At 41.0% G+C, this 17,719-nt stretch overlaps 1 protein-coding gene across 5 annotated transcripts in view; it reads left to right on the top strand.

The window, feature by feature from the left end:
- The window catches only part of GNAL (G protein subunit alpha L), a 197,419-nt gene that overhangs the window by 60,943 nt on the left and 118,757 nt on the right, over nt 1-17,719 (top strand). For 3 of the 5 annotated variants that reach the window (XM_040549970.1, XM_040549975.1, XM_040549973.1), the window contains 3 exons: nt 11,345-11,417; nt 12,264-12,318; nt 12,498-12,617. In XM_040549970.1, the coding sequence (XP_040405904.1) occupies nt 11,345-11,417; nt 12,264-12,318; nt 12,498-12,617 (248 nt within the window). Of the gene's footprint in view, nt 1-10,133; nt 10,162-10,224; nt 10,991-11,344; nt 11,418-12,263; nt 12,319-12,497; nt 12,618-17,719 lie in introns of those variants that run through there. The other 2 variants (XM_040549974.1, XM_040549971.1) reach the window with 2 other exon arrangements.

The following is a 17,719-nucleotide window of genomic DNA, read 5'->3' as shown; positions in this document are numbered from 1 at the left end:
ATCATTTATAGTCTATGAGAAGAGGAGAAGAGAAGAGAAATATGCATTTCAGGGGAGAAATTTGTTAGATAATAATATAATAATTTTCATAATTCTTAGATTTTAAACATCTGCATTACCGAGATACATTGCACCCTACATTTGATATATTAACTTGACATCTGGTACAAAACTCAGCTGTAGAAATCAGCGTTTAGCCAGATGAGCTGCATTAAAAGAGTCGGCCCTTTTCACTGCAGTTGGTTAAAACCGGTCTTGATGATAGAGTTTTGCATAATGTCTATGGTTTTAACCCATACTGGACATAATGTTGGATCCATACTATGCATGATTATAGCATATTTCTATGTGGCCCATATCAGAGGATGCTCTTCATATTGGTAATATATTACCCCCAAAAATGTTCAAGTAAGCAGCTTCCAAGCACAGGCTTAGTATTTACATCTGATGTCAGGGTTTTCACTTGCAAAGTAAAAAATGCATAAATGAATGAAAACACCGTAGCACCCATTTGAATTAGAGCAAACTGTAGAAAAAATGCATTATTTTTCTATCACTACATATACATAATACAGCATGGATTTGCTTAACTTACAAGTAATCCAAAGTATTGATCAGTGTAAAGAATGACTTTGTCATAATGCCGTAATGGTTTTGATAACAAACAAAAAGAACAATCATTTTCTAAAGTTGATCTAAATCTTCAAATAATTCTAAGATCTAATTCTTAAAATTGGATAGTATCATTCAAAAACCAAAAAATAAAGTCCCTTACTTAATAGGTATGTATACGTATGTGTGTCAATATTTTGAATTTTTGAAGTGCAACCTATCCATTCAGTATATCTCAAAAAACGTAGAGAGAAGCAAGATTACTACACATTTGATAAGCTCATGGCAACAAAATGCCGTAAATATAAACTCCAACGTTAGGTAATGTAAACTGTATGCTAACACTAGTACAGCTTTCCATAGGCAATAGAAATTACTTGCAGTCTACAGGAAGAGAAGCACAGAATTTGGCACTGTTGAAAGTATTTTGCCACAGCATCACTTTTTTAATTTTTGTGTTAATCTTTGGCTGTGAGCTCTGTACAGTTTGTAGAAGACAACCACCAGCTCACACTGTAAATTACATAAAATCCTGGAGACAATATACAGAAAGTAACAGAGTTAAACTTGGAAGTTTAGGCACTTGACTGAGTGATATTTTTTCTCCTTTTTACTTACCATCTCGCAGGACATGCAGAGAAATAATCGGACGGCTTAGAAAGCTGTAAATAATAGAAAAGGTAAATCAGGCTAGGGAAGCGGTATGGTAAAGGCATGAAGCAAGCCTGAGGAGATTCACAGATTAGCGCCGAGGCTATTGTTCGTTGACACAATAGAAGGAACAAGTTCGGGAAGGTGTGTGGACGCCTGCCACATGCGGCCTCCTTCCACTCAGCAGGACAGGGCTTCCAGGTCGTGGTGGTGAGGCAGGTGGTGAGGAGAGGGGCCTCTCCTTCACCGGGCCCGTCTCCCCCTGACAGGGGTGTAACACGGATGGGGCTGGGGGTTTTGCTTTCTGCAGGCACCTCTTCCAGAACCATGCTCTTCTGAGGGCTTGAAACGCTGTTTTTTCCTGTCTCTCTACATCTCAAGACAGAGTTATTAAATTAGATGAAGCGGTTTGGATTTTATTGTATTCAAGAGTTTTCTCGAGTTAAAGGGAAAGCTCTCTTCTCTGGAAAGATTTCCATGAGCAGAAAACAGGGCCCCAACCTGTGGTTCTGGATAAAGCATTGCCCACAGCTGCCCTTGCAGGCAAGCCCCAGCCCACTGGACACATAGCGTTGTCATTGCAGGCACCCACAGGGATCATGGGTCTGATCGATCCCGCTCCTCCTCATCTCTTCACTGAGGCTGTCCTTCCTTACCGTCTTCATAGTTCTTGTCTGTGCCTGTGCCAGCATGCCATCTTATCTCCTGAACGGAGGTGATAGTTAATCATGTTTCCGATGAATTCCTATGAATATAATGTTAATGCCTTTCTCTGTATGACGAATACCTTATATGATATTTACTGGGCCGACTTTTTTGTTTTGTTTTGTTTTGTTTTGTTTCACTTTCATAGAATCACAGAATATCCTGAGTTGGAAGGGAACCACAAGGACCATTGAGTTCAACTCCTGGCTCCACACAGGACCACCCAAAAATCAGACCCTATGTCTGAGAGCATTGTCCAAATGCTTCTTGAACTCTGTCAGGCTCGGTGCCCTGACCACTGCCCTGGGGAGCCTGTGTATTTTACAGATCTAATTCTTGAATCTTTCTGATCACACAGATGTCCATTACCAAACTCTCTATAAGTTGTGGTATGGACCACAAGAATTTGCATGACACAGAGAAGTTTTAACCCAGCTCAGTGTAAGTAATTTACATGTTCAGACAGAGCATCCTGAAGTGCATTCTTCTAAGCTGTCTTCTTTGTACACAGAGCATTACACTGGTTTGTATTTCTGGTAAATGTTTTGCAGGGCTAACCTATTAATAGCTGGTTTTCCCTTCATGAGCAGGCAGCATCCTAAGCTGTCTAAAGGTTAAGAACGGATTTGTAAATGGAAATTTATAGTGGTTATTTTTATTTAAATCAAGTGTTCTCAATTAGTGTCCATGTAAAAGAGCTATCTAAAAGAACACAACAGTCATAATGTATCTAATGATCCTTTATTAGCAGATTGTGATCATATCTTTATTAGTGTTGGTAATTGTGCTGACAGTGTTGCTGACAGGTTAAGCCATTTCTTACTACAATAGCTTTTGTGCTGTTGCATCAGGATCAGAAATGCAGTTCCTAAAGATTTGCCTATTATGAAGAACAGGCTGCAAAGAAATGGAAGCACATCTTGCCATTGTATTTAGTGATGCAGGTGACAGGTTGCTATAGTTGGCTCTGAGCAGGAAGAACTTGCATATAGGTAGGTTTAAATGCCTTTAAGTGCTTCAGGCTTGGAAAGTATTTGCATATTGTGTATGAAAATTAAGTCTAGGGGAGTGTCGTTCTAAGTTGTTAAAAACTTCAAGCAGCTCTGAACTTTTAAAAACCCTCTTGAAGTTTTAAATTGTATAGTGTGGTTTCTGAAGAGCTGCATGAGGTGAGATATCTGGACTAGACCACATTACTTTTGCATTTGTACTATTGCTAGCCTTAGACACTTCTGTAACAGTTTAGCGTAGCATTGCACTACATTATGTGGACATCAGCAAAGATTTAAAATTTCAAGGAGGTTGCAAGGCACCAAGCTAGAATGATTCTAAAAAAAACAAATGAAAAACAAACAAAACTGTCTGAGATTATGCGTATTGGTATGGAAATATGATACCACTGTTGATCTATCTGAATCTTTAAACCCAGAGAAAATGTTGCCATATTTTAGGAAGTTTTCTTACGTTATGCATTTTTAATTTAAAAACAAACTTTATTTCCCAAAGTATGTGAAAAATACAGATTCTTCAGTAACTTATTTATTATTTTTAAGTGACTTGTTCCAAAATGGCTGCAAGTTCTCTAGACTTTTCCCCTTCTTCTTCATGTACATACCAATATTTTTTGTCACCTTTCATTCCAAATAAAATGATCCTGATGTACTTCCTGTAAGATTTCATCCATTCTCTTTATCTTTAGATAATAAACAAATAAACTAATATTTGCTCCAAGGACTCTAACTGATGTTACACAAACAGCACAGTGCATGCTGAAAAAAGCTTTTGCTTTTTAGTAAAATAGATCAGTAAGATTATATGTGTTTGACTTTCATTAACGCATTCTATAAGGGTTCCTTCAGAATACCTTTGTAATTTAGGGACTAGTAGGGAATAGAACAAGTGAATAAAAGAACAGAAGAACAAAATAAGTAGACCTATTTCCCAGGAAATAGTCACACTACATTTATAATTGTTTTTCTCCTCTCCTGCACAGGTATACTTACAGAATCTATATAAGTAGTCTGTCTGCTCAGTCTTCATATCTACTATTTCAGCTGTTCAGAGAAATAAAAAAATCCATGTCTTGAAAGCACGGAAGTTGAATTGCAACACAAACCTGGTTTTGGAAAGGACCGCTTGGGTCAACAAGTCACGTCTCTTCAATTGCAAGCAAACGTGATAGCTCTTTAATCCAAGAGGTCGTCTGCTTTACACACATATACCACAGAAATACCTATAACAAACCTAAGATCTATACCACAGAAGTCTAGGCAGAGCATGACTCAACAAGTCTGTGTTACAAGCAGATGTATAGGGTAAGAAAAGATGGATGGATAAGGAGAAAAATGTCGTGTTTTTACTCAGTGAGTGTGGTGTTTCATCTGGGTTTACTAGTTCAGACTCATGCAGTCAAGCACAAGCTATACTTCTGAAATAGATGTTACTGACACAGGTCAGGGTATGAGGCTTCACACATCTTGCTAACGTTATTTCCTGAAGCCATTTTTTACCAATGACTCTTCTGTGTAGCAACATGTTGGGATCCTTGAATAGGGTTAGGAAATGGACTTACTTGCTATGAATTTACCAGTACTTCTGAGTCTTGTAATTGCATTAATGTGAACTCACTAAAAAAATAGTTGCAGAATTCCTTGATTCATGTAAATGTAGGTGTATGAGAGGATCATGTTTATTTGTAAAAATTTTCAGTTGAGGGACACCGCTGACTATTACAGCAGCCATTCAGAAGACTTACAGCATCATTTTGAATAGGTTTCAGTATGTCGAAACTATGTAGAGACTTTTTTTTTTTGAAAATCAGCCATATGCTGCGAGAACTAAAACTTAATTTCTCAAGCAGAAGAGCTAAAAATCAAAAAACTGACGTGTATCTCTGTGTCAGGACAGGGGGTGATACAAGCACACGTAACTTACAGATCAGATATGTTTGTGGTAAATGTAGAAACAACCTAGCTTAGCAGAATGTGGTCTAATAAATAGGAGTGGTGTCAGGCATGCTGTGACTGTAAGGGTTTTGCTGACGCATGTGAGTTAAAGGTGAGGTTAAGGCGCATATTGCACACATTGAGTGTCTTAAGAGATATTTTTTCACTGGTTTTTCACTGCTAAACAAATAGGGAGGTCATTATAGCTGACCTGAGCATTTACTATTACATGCAAAATTTGATATCATATACAAAATCCTTTATAAACTGAAGATAAATAACTCAGCTTCATTGCTACAGCTGTGCAAGGTGTTGGTCAGCATGTGGCAGAGAATCCAAGCCATCTCCCCTATATATTTTCCCCTCTGTTTTTTTCAGGCAGCAACTACAGTTATAATCCTAGCATATTTCCTTATAATTGTTTATGAATTACCTTCTAGATTAGGATGGTGTTAGCATATTTTGCTTGGCTTTCTTTAAATCTATTTAATCTTGAGGATACCCCTGAAAATTTGATTAGAACTAAAATGTGAATGTATTATTTGGTTTATTCAGTTTAGGAATGGGTTCGGGCGGGGGGAGAGGAGTGCCAAATCAAGTGAAACTTCCCGTAACTGGGGATACTGTCATAAAAGTGTCTCCAGTTTTGCTAACCATGTAATATATCCCATAACAGAGGCTCACAAATTCATTAAATGAGAGCTTGTCCTTTTGCCTTTGCAAAAGCTTCTGTGTCGCACAGTTTAACAGTATTATTTGATTGTAATATGTAAGCATATTTAAACCACACAAGGTTACTCAGTCTATTACACGTTATTAGGCCCTTGCTGGATTTCGGTTAGTCTCAGTCAGCAACTTCTGCCTCCAGTACCGACAGATGGAAGTGCATGCAGTGCTGCTGTGCGGGTCTGACTTCACAGAAAGGGATTTCTGGTCTAAAAAGCCAAGTAATAAACACATGCATTATCTTATCAGTAAGTGTCTGAATGCAAACTCTGAGCTGACTGGGATGCCCACACCAGAAATTTCCCTTTCCCTCTGTTTCCTTGCGGGATATGGACAAGGAGTAACTAGCTTGGACAGTTACTAGCTTGGATAAGGAATGACTAGCTTGAATGAAAGAGGTTTGTCCTCTTCCTTTAATGTGGTCATACTGCAAAGTTGCTTTTCACCTGATACATTTCTGTACAGGCTTCCATGGAGCATCTGGCCTACTAGCGCGCTTCTTGGAGCTAATCCTCCCCTTCACAACTGCTGTCTTGGGGCAAAAGACTACTGTCCTCATTTCTGTGGGCTGCTGCCTGCAGTTTTTCTCAGGAAAACTCTTCTTCATCTTCAAGCCCTATCAGTTTTACTCCATAGTCTCCCACCACGCCGTTTCACCTGCTTTCTCCCTTCGACTGCTCACCTGTGCTCCTCAGCATCTCGTAGAGACAGGGGCTTGGTGCTGGGGGAGAGGAGCAGCAGAGGGGTCAGCAGCTTGGCCAGGCCAGTTATCTGGTGACATTGCCAAGTGAAGGAGCATGGCATGGGAATAGGGACAACCAAAACTGGGTCAGGGAGCTGAGGAACTGCCCCTTCCTGAGGCTGACCCTTTACTGCATCAGAGTTTGTCCTTAATCCGTGGGTGTGAGGTCGGTTCGGACGCAGGCCCGCAGTGGTTGTCGACAGGCAGATCTCCCCCCCTCTAGCATCTCTCCTGTATTGCTTCTTAAAACAGAAGAGCTCCTCTCCAAATTCTTTTAAGGACTTTTCTGAGGTGACAGTTTATTAAAACGCCAGGATAAAGGTTAGGTTTTGTAGCATGACTTTTGCGTCTCTGTGTAGCACGTGCTGTGTACTTACTAGATCCATAGTCAGTATTTTTCATACAGAGTCATAATTTTTCTGGTTCCTGGTTCATGTATCTTAAAAAATCCAAATGTAGCATTCCAGAGAGTGTGTACTTTTGTGTTAATATTTGACATCTGCAGGGAGACAAACTTACCAAGAATTTATTACCAGAGAGAACGAATTATTTTTCTTGAATACCTATGCAAATATCAGTTTATTTTTCTCTTTTCAGACCGTGGTTTGAGGATGAGGTACAGTAAAATACGTGAGTACTAGTGAGTTGCATATCCTGATGTGCAGTGCAAAGCATGAAAAAGAAAAGTCAATGAGGAGAAGCAGATCACCACAGTGTTACCCACCTAGTGCATACTGGAGGACAGTGAGAGTGAGAGTGAGAGTTCAGAGAGGCCTGTGAAAGCTGAGGCAGGAAGAGTGACAAGCAGTAAGAGTCTGTTCTCCCATTGCTTACGTCCCCTTAAGCTTTTATTTACATCCATTTCTCCATTTGCTTTGTCTTCAAGAAACCCAAAGCCGAAGGAGGGGCGTTGTAAAGGCAAGATGGTCTGCAAAGGCTCTGCAGGGTTTCTGTAGAAAAACCTTCTCCAGCTCTACATAATGTTTTCAAGAAAAACCTCTGTATCAGTCCTGCTGTGGATAAGAGGAGCAAGGAGCAACAGGGTCTCTGGAGCCATATCTGCAGGAGCTCCTTATTGATTCTCACTGAGTTTCTGTCCCCCTTCATGGACACTTCAGTCCAAACAGAATGGGCAAGAGAAACAACTCTGTGACTTTGTGGCAGCTGGCTGTGGCTGTTGCCCTGATCAGCCTCAGCTGGTTTGTCAGTTTCCTTCCAGTCGAGCACACAGACACAGCCTCCGCACACGTGGCTTGGGCTCCCCGCCATTCAGCCTGAGGCTCACCAGCAGCGCGACCCGCGGTGGCAACTTGCAAAGGAGAGCGGGATGTGAAGGTGGCTCTGGTTTCCCTCCAGGAGGGCTCACGTTTTACTGCCTGCTGTCACAGGGGGACACCACCACATTCAAGCATGAAGCAGGAGGAGACGAATCTGATTTTTGCACATGCATTCAGTGTGTATTTATGTTTATATATTTATATATGTACATAGAAGTATATGTACGTATATGTATATTGGCTGATCTGATGGGGCAGGAGCAATGGAAGTAACTCATTTTCAAGAGGACTAGGAATTTAAGGAGGCTGCCATGTTGGCTGACCGGGAAGAGCAAGGAGAATCTCCTTTTCCTTGCCCAGGATTTTGGTTTTATTCACGTGTGATTTGTACCAGAAGCTTGTTTGGTAAAGCAGCGTTTCTGAAACCATATAGAGGTGGGTTGGATTGTGTCTGGGTACAAATATGTCTGAATAGCAGGCTCACAGTCTGGGTTTGTCTGTGTGCAGAAGAGACTCATATGCATGGGGTAACTGTGATTTCCCTTTGAAAAAAAAAAAAAATGCTGTGTCCAAAGATGGTGAAAGCTGCTCCTGTGTGCACTATTATTTCCAGGATTTTGTAGTTTTGAATGTGCTGGGATAAGAAGCATTTGTGAAGGGGAAAAGGAGGATTGGGAATATAATTAAAGCCAAAAGTTCTTTCTGGGCACAGGTCACTTGCACGTGTCAGTCTTGAACTGTGTGATCTTTTCTCAGGGGGAAGAAACCCAGAGGGGTCATGGGGTATGCAAGGGGGAGAGAGGAAACGAGAAACACTTTCCCTCTTTTGGAGAAAGGTAAAAGCAGAATATTCCAGGATCCTGTCAAATCATATTTATTGGCACTGAGCCTCATCGAAACTGGGAACAAACCTGCACCCAAAATCCCCATGTTAGTACATGCAGGAACAAAACCGCTGAGGAGGGGAGTGCAAAAAAACAAGGCAGATTTAGCTCCTGCGGTTAACCAGCACTAGCCAGATTTGGGACATAGGTCCCAAACTGGAGTATTTTAATAGGAGATGAATAAGGCTACACACATCTTGTGCATCCCAACTTCTGGCTTGTGATGGTGAAGAGCAATGAACATCCAGCAGGTGATTTCTAGCAAAGCCCGTTCAGCTTGGAGCCCAGAGCAAGTGTGACTGCTCTTCACCAGAGCTGTTCATCCTGTACCCCATGCCTGACAGCCTCAAAAACCAGCAGTCGTCCTGAATTGTGCTTCTAAGCCCACCTGTGTCAGAGGAAGTTTTTGCACTCTCCAGACACAAAATAGGAAAAAAGCATTCTGTCCTAAAAAATGGATTGATGCTAAAAAAAATGTGTATTTCGGCCTGGTAGATCCTGTGAATTTGTGCCTATACTTTTCTCCTCATACACACACTGCCTATATAAGGAGGAAAATAAAACGGCTTCCACGATCTAGATCAAACAGTGCCACCAAAACACATGCCTGGCACTTGTATCCCGTAGTGTCTCTCCTGAAAGCTGCAACCACAGGTAGAGCAGTACCCGCTTGCTTTCTGGATCCTGCCCATTTCACCTCCCCACGGCACGCTTCCACGGCAGGCAGCACCAGTTCCTCTTCCTTGAGCTCAGATCCAGCACTTCCTGCCTGAGTGAGAGCAATTAATCAACCTCAGTCCTCCAGTCTGTAACATCTAGGCTCTTTTGGACACGGTCATCTCAGACTTCTTAGATAAAAAGGATACTTCGTTTTATCGAAGCTGAGGGCAAATCTTTGATTTTAGTCAACCAGGGTTTCACATGTACGTAGCTATCAGAATATTTTTTTACTAATCGGGTTTCAGAAGTCTGGAGAGATAATAATATTTGGAAGTAAAGGGTGAAAACGTTGTTGAGGTGTCAGAGGTTGTGTCCATCCTTTGGTGACTTTGCGGCTCCATGAATGGGAACATGTAATTTAGGAATTTTAGGAAGAGGCCGAAGCCATGCTCTTGTGCTGAGATGCCAGCGTGCAAGGTGGGAGAGATGTGAATCAAGTAGGGATACCTATAATTTTGTCCGGTTTGGTGTTTCGTCTCCAGACCTAAAATGGAGGTAGACGAAGCGACGAATGTACGGTAGTCTTCAAAGATGGGTGGTGGGAGCACGTATGTTACCGTGTTTGGACTAAACAGCACTGCGGGCTATTGGGACAGCTTGGCCTTCCCGTTCAGTTGATGGGGTTGGGAATATTCAAGGGTGGGGCACCCCAAAACCTGCCCTGTGACAGCTGGAGGAAGGGGGGGGCCGCGCCCTTCCTCCATCTCCACGGGTGCGTGGGCTCCACGCCCGCGGGCCCCGAAGGCCTCGGGGCGGCCCCCACCTGCGGCCCGGGGCAGGACCACGCCGGATCCCGCCGGGGGCAGCGGGGGGGCGGCCGGGCCGGGCTCCCTGCCGAGGAGGAGGAAGAGGAGGAGGAGGAGGGCCGAAAGGCTGCGTCCAGCGGATGCCAGCGCCAGGTTTTCGCGGCAGCAGGGCCGGCGGGAGGGCGGGCGAGGGCCGCGGCCCCGGGGCCGGGGGGCGGCGGCGGGCGGGGGGCTCGGGGCTCCCCCGGCGGCGGGCGGGGGGCGGCGGGCGTTGGCCCCGTCCGGGTCCCCCCCAGGTGTCGGGGTCCGGCTGGCACCTCGCGTGCTCTGCCCGCCCTGCGCGCAGGGGTTGCAGCCTGCCCGTTTCCTGGTCTGGCAGAGAGAGGCAGTGCTGAGTTGGAGAGACAAAAATAGCCCTTCGGAGAGAAATATAGGGATTGTGTGCGCGGTGGGGAGGGAGCGAGGAGAGCGGCACCAGGCTGGTTTCCAGGAGGAGCCCTGCGCTGCCTCTCCGCCGTTGCATGTTAGCCGTTCGCCGACGGATCGCTGCCCCCCGCCCCCTCCCTGCTCGGGCACGGCCACCTCCGGCGGCTGCTCCCCGCATCTCCTCCGGGGAGGGAAACAAACAAACTCTGTTTTGATCAGAGGGCGACCAGAGACCATTTTATCGGAGCGAGGCGGGGGCAAGAAGCGAAGAGAAACCGCCGCAGGGATATCAGGATTTTAGAGCCTGGTCTTCGACGCCTCCCTCCCCCCCCCCCCTCCCCTCCCTCCCTCCCCTTCCCCCTGTAAATAACCCGCTGCGCAAAGCCAGCGCTTTGACATCCCTCCCCGGCAGCGGCTATGGGGTGTTTGGGCAACAGCAAAACGGAGGACCAGCGTATCGATGAGAAAGCGCAGCGAGAAGCCAACAAAAAAATAGAGAAGCAGTTGCAGAAGGAGCGGCTGGCTTACAAAGCGACGCACCGCTTGCTCCTGCTGGGTAAGGCGGCGGGGACGGGGGCAGGGAGGGGGGGCGGCCGAGCGAGCCCCCTCCACCCCCCGCCCCAGGACGGGGGCCGTGGAGAAGCGGGGTGCTGCCACCCCAACCCCAAAGGCAGCCCCAAACCCAGCCCGGATCGGGACCGGGGTCAGGGTCGGGGCCGGAGCCACCGCGGGGCCACCGCGGAGCGGGCTCGGGGCGAGCCGCACGGATGCGACCGCGGGGAAACGCAGCCGGAGGTGGGAGATGCTCCCGCGGCCGAAAAAAAATAAAATAAAATAACCATAAGCATAATAAAAAGGCCATCCCGAGCCTCATCTCCTAATGTTCTCCCTTCCCTCCCTTCTCTTCCAGGGGCTGGTGAGTCAGGGAAAAGCACTATTGTGAAACAGATGAGGATCCTGCATGTCAACGGATTTAATTCAGAGTAAGGATCGCTCTGGCGTCGTGGCTGCTTTTTGCGTTGCATGCTCGAAGCAGGTTAAGGCTCAGGAAATTTCTCCTGGCATCCTCTGCCTTTTGGTGGCCGGGCACTGCGTTTTGGGGGAGGGAGGGGAGAAAGGGGAGCGAGAATAAGGAAATTGCTGCTGTTGTCTATTTGCATTTTCTCCTTCTGGCCCCTTTACTGTATTTCACACTGTTGCTACTGCAGCGCTTGACAGGCCCCTGTGTAGCAACAACATGGCGACTACTTTTTACATAGAAGCAAATAACTAAATATTGCATCTGTCCGTGATACAAAAATACATGTCAAGTCACATTCAGGGTGACAGTGGCTGCTGTTTTTCCGGTACTGGGCTGAGTGTAAAACTGAAACTAATCCTGCACGTTTGTTAGAAATCCTCCTGATTTGTGAGGCTACATCATCTTCTCTCTCAAGAACTCTTTCCCGGAAATCATTATTAATCTATAGCGTTAATTTTAGATACCTGCTGACTTTCACCTATATGTTGTTGATTTCGAGCATATCTGCAGCATGCTGTAGGAATGAAAGGATGACTTCTAGCTTCATCAGGGGAGGCTTTGCAGATGTGGCTATCATTGATTAAAAAAACAAAAAACAAAATAGAGATGAATGTGGATTGCTCTTCACACCGGGTGAGAAAAGGGATGAGTGGTAAGACATATTTGTCTTGCTATTGTTTTCAGTTAGTATGTTGTAATGACTGAGGAGCAGATAAACAAGCGATCACTGGAAAAAAAAATAAATGCAACTGACTGAGCTGCTTTGGAAGAAAAAAATCAAAGTGTTAATATTTCTGTTTTAATGCAGAGAAAAGAAACAGAAAATACTGGATATTCGGAAAAATGTTAAAGATGCGATTGTGGTAAGAACACACTTTATACTGTTCTTCAATGCTTGGGTGTGCTGGAAATGATAAGGATTGTGCTAAGATTGTGCAGAGAGAAATCCCATTTTGCTGATCAGATTGGATTATCTTCTATTGATCTGGCATCTTAGATTTATCCAGATTAATGTATTTGTTTTTGTTTTATCCAATTCTAGACTATAGTTTCAGCTATGAGCACTTTAATACCACCAGTTCCATTGGCCAACCCAGAAAACCAGTTTCGAATGGACTACATCAAGAGTATAGCTCCTCTTTCTGACTTTGACTATACACAGGTAAGACTAGAAACCACTGCTTTATTCTGCTTTGAGGGGGAACACATCAATTCACTTTCATTTGCCAAAATGTTGCTGGCTTTTTTTGTTGTTGTTGTTTGACTTTTTGGAAGATGGTCATGAGAAGAGCTCAAGCCAGCATTACCGCTGGGTTAACTTTCTTACAGGACTGTGGGGGTTCAACCTGTTTTAGTGTTGCTTGGTTTTGTTGTCACTGATTTATTTGCTGATGTTTGTAAATGCTGTTTATGTATTTAGTTCTTCTCTTTAAAATTTCTGGTATAATTAGACATATTGACACTTCAAATAACACTCTGTTGAAAGCTGTTTTCCTGCATGGAATTAAATGCAGGATGTCAGTCTAAGGAGTTACAGTTTACCTGCAGAAAAGGATTTAAAAGGATGGAGCGGTTCCAGTAGCGTTTTCCATACTTACTGCACTTCAGAGTGGAAACTCACATAAGCAGTGGTCGAGTAAGGTAGTTTGCTTCCTTATCTGTTTATTGTAGTTGGCCTTAGCAGTGGTTTAGTTGTTTGTGAGTGTGAGCCATCTTTTGATATGGAACCATATGAAAACTGTAGGGATTTCTGTATGGAGGTTACTCTTTTGTACTCAACTTAGAGATACCATTTGGATTAACTTGCATAGACATCTTACATTTGATTATTTTTATCTTTTTACATTATTATTTATAGAAACGTGTGTAGTATGGTTGATGTTCTATGCATGATATGAAAGCAACTGCACAGACATAATGAATATTATTTAAAAATATTTTTGCAGTTGAATATTTTTGAATTGGACTTAGAATTATATATATATATATATAAAATCAGTATATATCAATAACAATTTGTTATGGATACAGTAAGGACTATAGAAATCTTCCTTCATTGGCTAAATGATTATGAGTTGTTCGTGCTATCAATATTACCAAAGAAGCCATTTACAATAGAGTGTCTTTAGGTTATTATAGCTTCAGGGTGGAAGAGGGAGAAGGGGAAGAGTTGTTTCTTTATTATATGACTCATATTCTCTGGTGTGTGGTTTTGCCTCTGGTAAAGCTACCACTTTGAAGGTTCAAGATAAAGAAAAAATATCAGACATCTTGTACAGTTAGAATTTAACACAGAATGCAGATGTTAAGAAAACGACTGTAAGGTACACCCACATATGGCATAATTGCTCAATTGGTAGATGTAAGTTAGTGAAAATGAGAAACTCTTTTTAGAAATGGAAGTCAAATTTGACATGAAATGTTTGTCTTATGCAGCTATTTCAGTTCTCAGGCATTTGTTGCTCATATTATCTTCTTTTCTTCAACTTGTATTGGATGAAACAAATTTGTTATTTTTTTGGGTAAAATAACTAGTTGAATATATCTTTTGTCATTCTCTATAGTACATCTGTTTTTTTGAGCTCTTGGGGGGTAAGAAAACTGAAGTGGACTTTCCATAGGGCTGGAGAAATACTCATTATTATTATTTTTTACAAAAATTCTCCTTTTTCACAGAAGCTGTCTGTATCTGGGCAAATTGAAGTCACAGTTTGATACTTGTAGAGGGGAAAAACTTATTCTTCTTGGAGGGGAAAAAGAATGGGGCCCCAGGGGCTATGAAGCAAGTAATAATTCATTTGAAATCTTGATTCCAAAGTCCATTTTTGTTTAAAATAATAAAAATTAATAACTCTGCTTTTTAATTAAGTAGGATTTCTGATAAATCTATCACATTATTTGAAATAGTGTCAAATAATAGTCCTAGTAGAAAAAAATAGTTTTTGCAAGCTTAAAAAGGGAAGACAAATCTAATGCTGTTTTAGAAGTAAATATATTTTATGTACCACTTTCATCTGTTTCTGTTTTCTTCTCTTACCAATTCATAGGTTTAGTATTTGTAAAATACATAGTTTGGCTAGATTATTTTTTTTTTAATGTCTGTTGGTTTAGTATGTTATTTTTCTCCATGAAGATGTGTGAGCAAGACAGATTTAAAAAAAAAGTGCTATTGTGCTTCAGGGCTTGATTCCACTCCAGTTTATGTCAATGATAACTTAAAGTAAATTTATGTTTCCAGCTGAAATAACTTTTGACCCATTTTGTGTTTTTGGGTAAGGACAGATATAAAAATAAATACTTGGATAATAATCAGTGCATCCTGTGTTAAGCATTACTGATTCTCTAATTAATACCTGATGTATGGAATAAGGCCTTCTAAACCAGAGAAACCAATAAAGTATTTAATAGTGTTCATTCAGGGCTTGCTATTCTATCGTCTGTATTTAAAAGCAGATCTAAACGAAAAAATGCTGACTTAAGCAATGCTTAGGTATTGCCTCTGGGATAAATTTTGGCACATTCTAAAACATGACAAACGTGACCCTTCTTCCTTTGAACGAGGGAAGAGGTAATTTTAGGATTTTTAGCAGTATGGATGGTGGTGAGCAGTTTAAGGCAGCAGCCCCTATTGTTGCAATATGAATTACAGATGTGTTATTTTTTTTTGGATAATGTTAGTTGTGTAATCTTGGTCTTAGAAATCAATGTATTTTAGTTTCAGATGTATTTCAAATAAATTGCATGCAAAATGTGGTACAATGAATGCACTGTACCATGAGTCTTTACGGAGAGATCCCTTATGATATGCAAAAACTTCACTGATGGCACAATATGGCCAACACTCATAAGACACTAATTTAAATATATTTGTGACATATTGGATATGCTTGGATATGCATACTTAAATTGCATGCAAATTAACTAATATATGTTTAATTGTGAAAATTGTCCTTTAAAATAAGTGGATTTGAAAATACTGATTTCCTGTGGGTGAAATCATATTCTAATTAAAATTTATGACTGAAATTCCAAGAACTTGAGTGAGGATGGGATTCGCATTTGTACTCAGATCTATATTTTGGGTTTTTGTTTGTTGGTTGTTTTTAATTGTTTAGCTCTCTACAAAATGCAAGTCATTCATCTTATGTTCTTAGTGGTAAAAATTTTAAATCACATTTTCTCTATACATCATTTTAACATTGCTTTAAGGATCTGTACATTGCTCCCCAATAGTTTTACTTACTTTTTAAAAAATAGTCCTTAATTTGGTTTAGTTACGCTACCTTGATGACTTACATAATTGTTATTTAAAAAATCAAAAGTTTCTTGATTTCTTTTATGATTCTCGTGTTGCCTTTCGTTACTTTTGTTAAAAGTAATAAAATATAATTTTAATTATAGTATAATAAAATATAATTTTTACCCCCCAAAATGCCTGGGTGACTGGTGCTGTCTAATTATATAAATAATACTTAAGGCTTGTTTGGTGTTTTTTTAAGTGAATTAATGTGAATGAGTCACGTGTCCATTGTAGTTTCTTCCTTGAAGTCATGAAAGGAATCAAGATAAATTTTCTTCTGATGGCTACTTTAGACATTATCTTAGCAGTGTATTCCAGGACGGAGTCTGCAGAAAGGCTTTAAAACTGAAATGGAAGCATGCACGGCATATCGGAAAGGATTTTTTATTATTTTTGGCAAAGTGTTGATTGATATTTGCTAAAGTTAACAGGAATTGACCTGCGCCATTTTTAATCCTGTATTGATGGGGATTTATTTTGTCCTTTGTAAAACAGAGTGAACATATTAAGGGCGTATTATGCTAGTAGCTGTGGAAAAACATGGTGTATTATGTAAGGATGTGTTTACCCAAGTTCAGTTGTCTTTATTAGAGTATTTGAATTTTGTGGGCACAACAAATCTGCTTGGTACGTAATTCCTTTGCCCTTTGTCTTCCTCCCAAATTTAGTCAAATTGTTCTTCATAATATATCTCTCAGATCGGGCTCACGTGAACGGTTACATGTATGTATACTGCAGGTAGTCAATTAGCTACAGCCCAAGTGTGTAGTCGAGTGTTTGCCTGCATGAACTAGTCACCAGTGAACGTGAATCACTTGCTTAATAGAGAACATGCAAACACTTAATGCAGTTATTGGGGAGACTTCTCAAAAGACTCATTTTCCTTTGCTGAGAATGTTTTTAGGGAGGAAAAGTATTTTGTTAAACCTTTATAAAACACAGAATTGTGCAAATGTAGTCCCTTGTGCTGATTTTAGAATGCTGGTTTTAAAAATAATTTGTAAAGCTATTTTATCAGTCAGGCAAGCTCTTTAATTCAGCTTTCAAAAGTGAAACGTTAATGTAGGCATTGACAGGGAAAGTGCTTTAGATTAATCTGGTCTGTGGTTTGCTCTGCATTTTCAGATATGGCAGTTTGAGTTCAATTTCATGACTTTAACTTTCCTCCACGTTTTCTTCGTAAAAATCAGGACTTCATATTTGTAACGTAAAAACACAAGAAAGAAAAAATTATTTATGGTCCGAATTGGAAATTATGTAGGCTTCTGTTAGGCATTTCAAGTTCTTAGACATAATACTCAAATTCAGAGTTTGCCTGGTGATTGCTGGCTTACATGACATGGGTCTCAGTGTTTGGAGTAACTGGAGATCTTGCTGAAGGGAAGTGTGTCGCTGGTCTCCAGAAAATCTTTATCCTAAATAAATGGTTAAATAAAAGATGAAAAAAATGATAAATAGGGTTCGTATATGGTTAAACTTCCTCGGGTTGTGCAGTTAATGCTGTGACTTTAATATCCTATTTGGCCACAACATGTTTAAGTTTCCCTGTAATATGTACTTGATATAGCCCAAAGGAGTTACAAAACAACATCATCTAACATTTTTTGGTTTTCAAATAACTTGCAGTATTTCCGTGTTTCTCAGGAGTATGAAAATATACCAAGTTTTACATAAAAATATCATAAAAGAGAGAATACAGTGAGTATTGCTAGAAATGGCTTGATTTGATTTTTCTTTCTGTCTCAGTTGTTACTTTAGGGCTTCATTTACTATTTTGATAAGATGAACAGCCACAAATTTTTATAATTACCTTTGATCATAACACTTAATATGACTATAGTTTCAAGTCAAAATTAACTTTTAAGAATCAAGTTGACTTTTAAACATTGTCATTTGCCTTTTTCTTGGTCTAAGATGCACACTGATTGTTGTTTTTTTTTTATTTTCACAAACTTGGAAAGGAT

This window comes from Cygnus olor, chromosome 2 (assembly GCF_009769625.2).
Source record: "Cygnus olor isolate bCygOlo1 chromosome 2, bCygOlo1.pri.v2, whole genome shotgun sequence".
NCBI lineage: Eukaryota > Metazoa > Chordata > Aves > Anseriformes > Anatidae > Cygnus > Cygnus olor.
The sequence above is the reverse complement of the archived record's forward strand: the minus strand, read 5'-3'. Positions and strand labels throughout refer to the sequence as shown.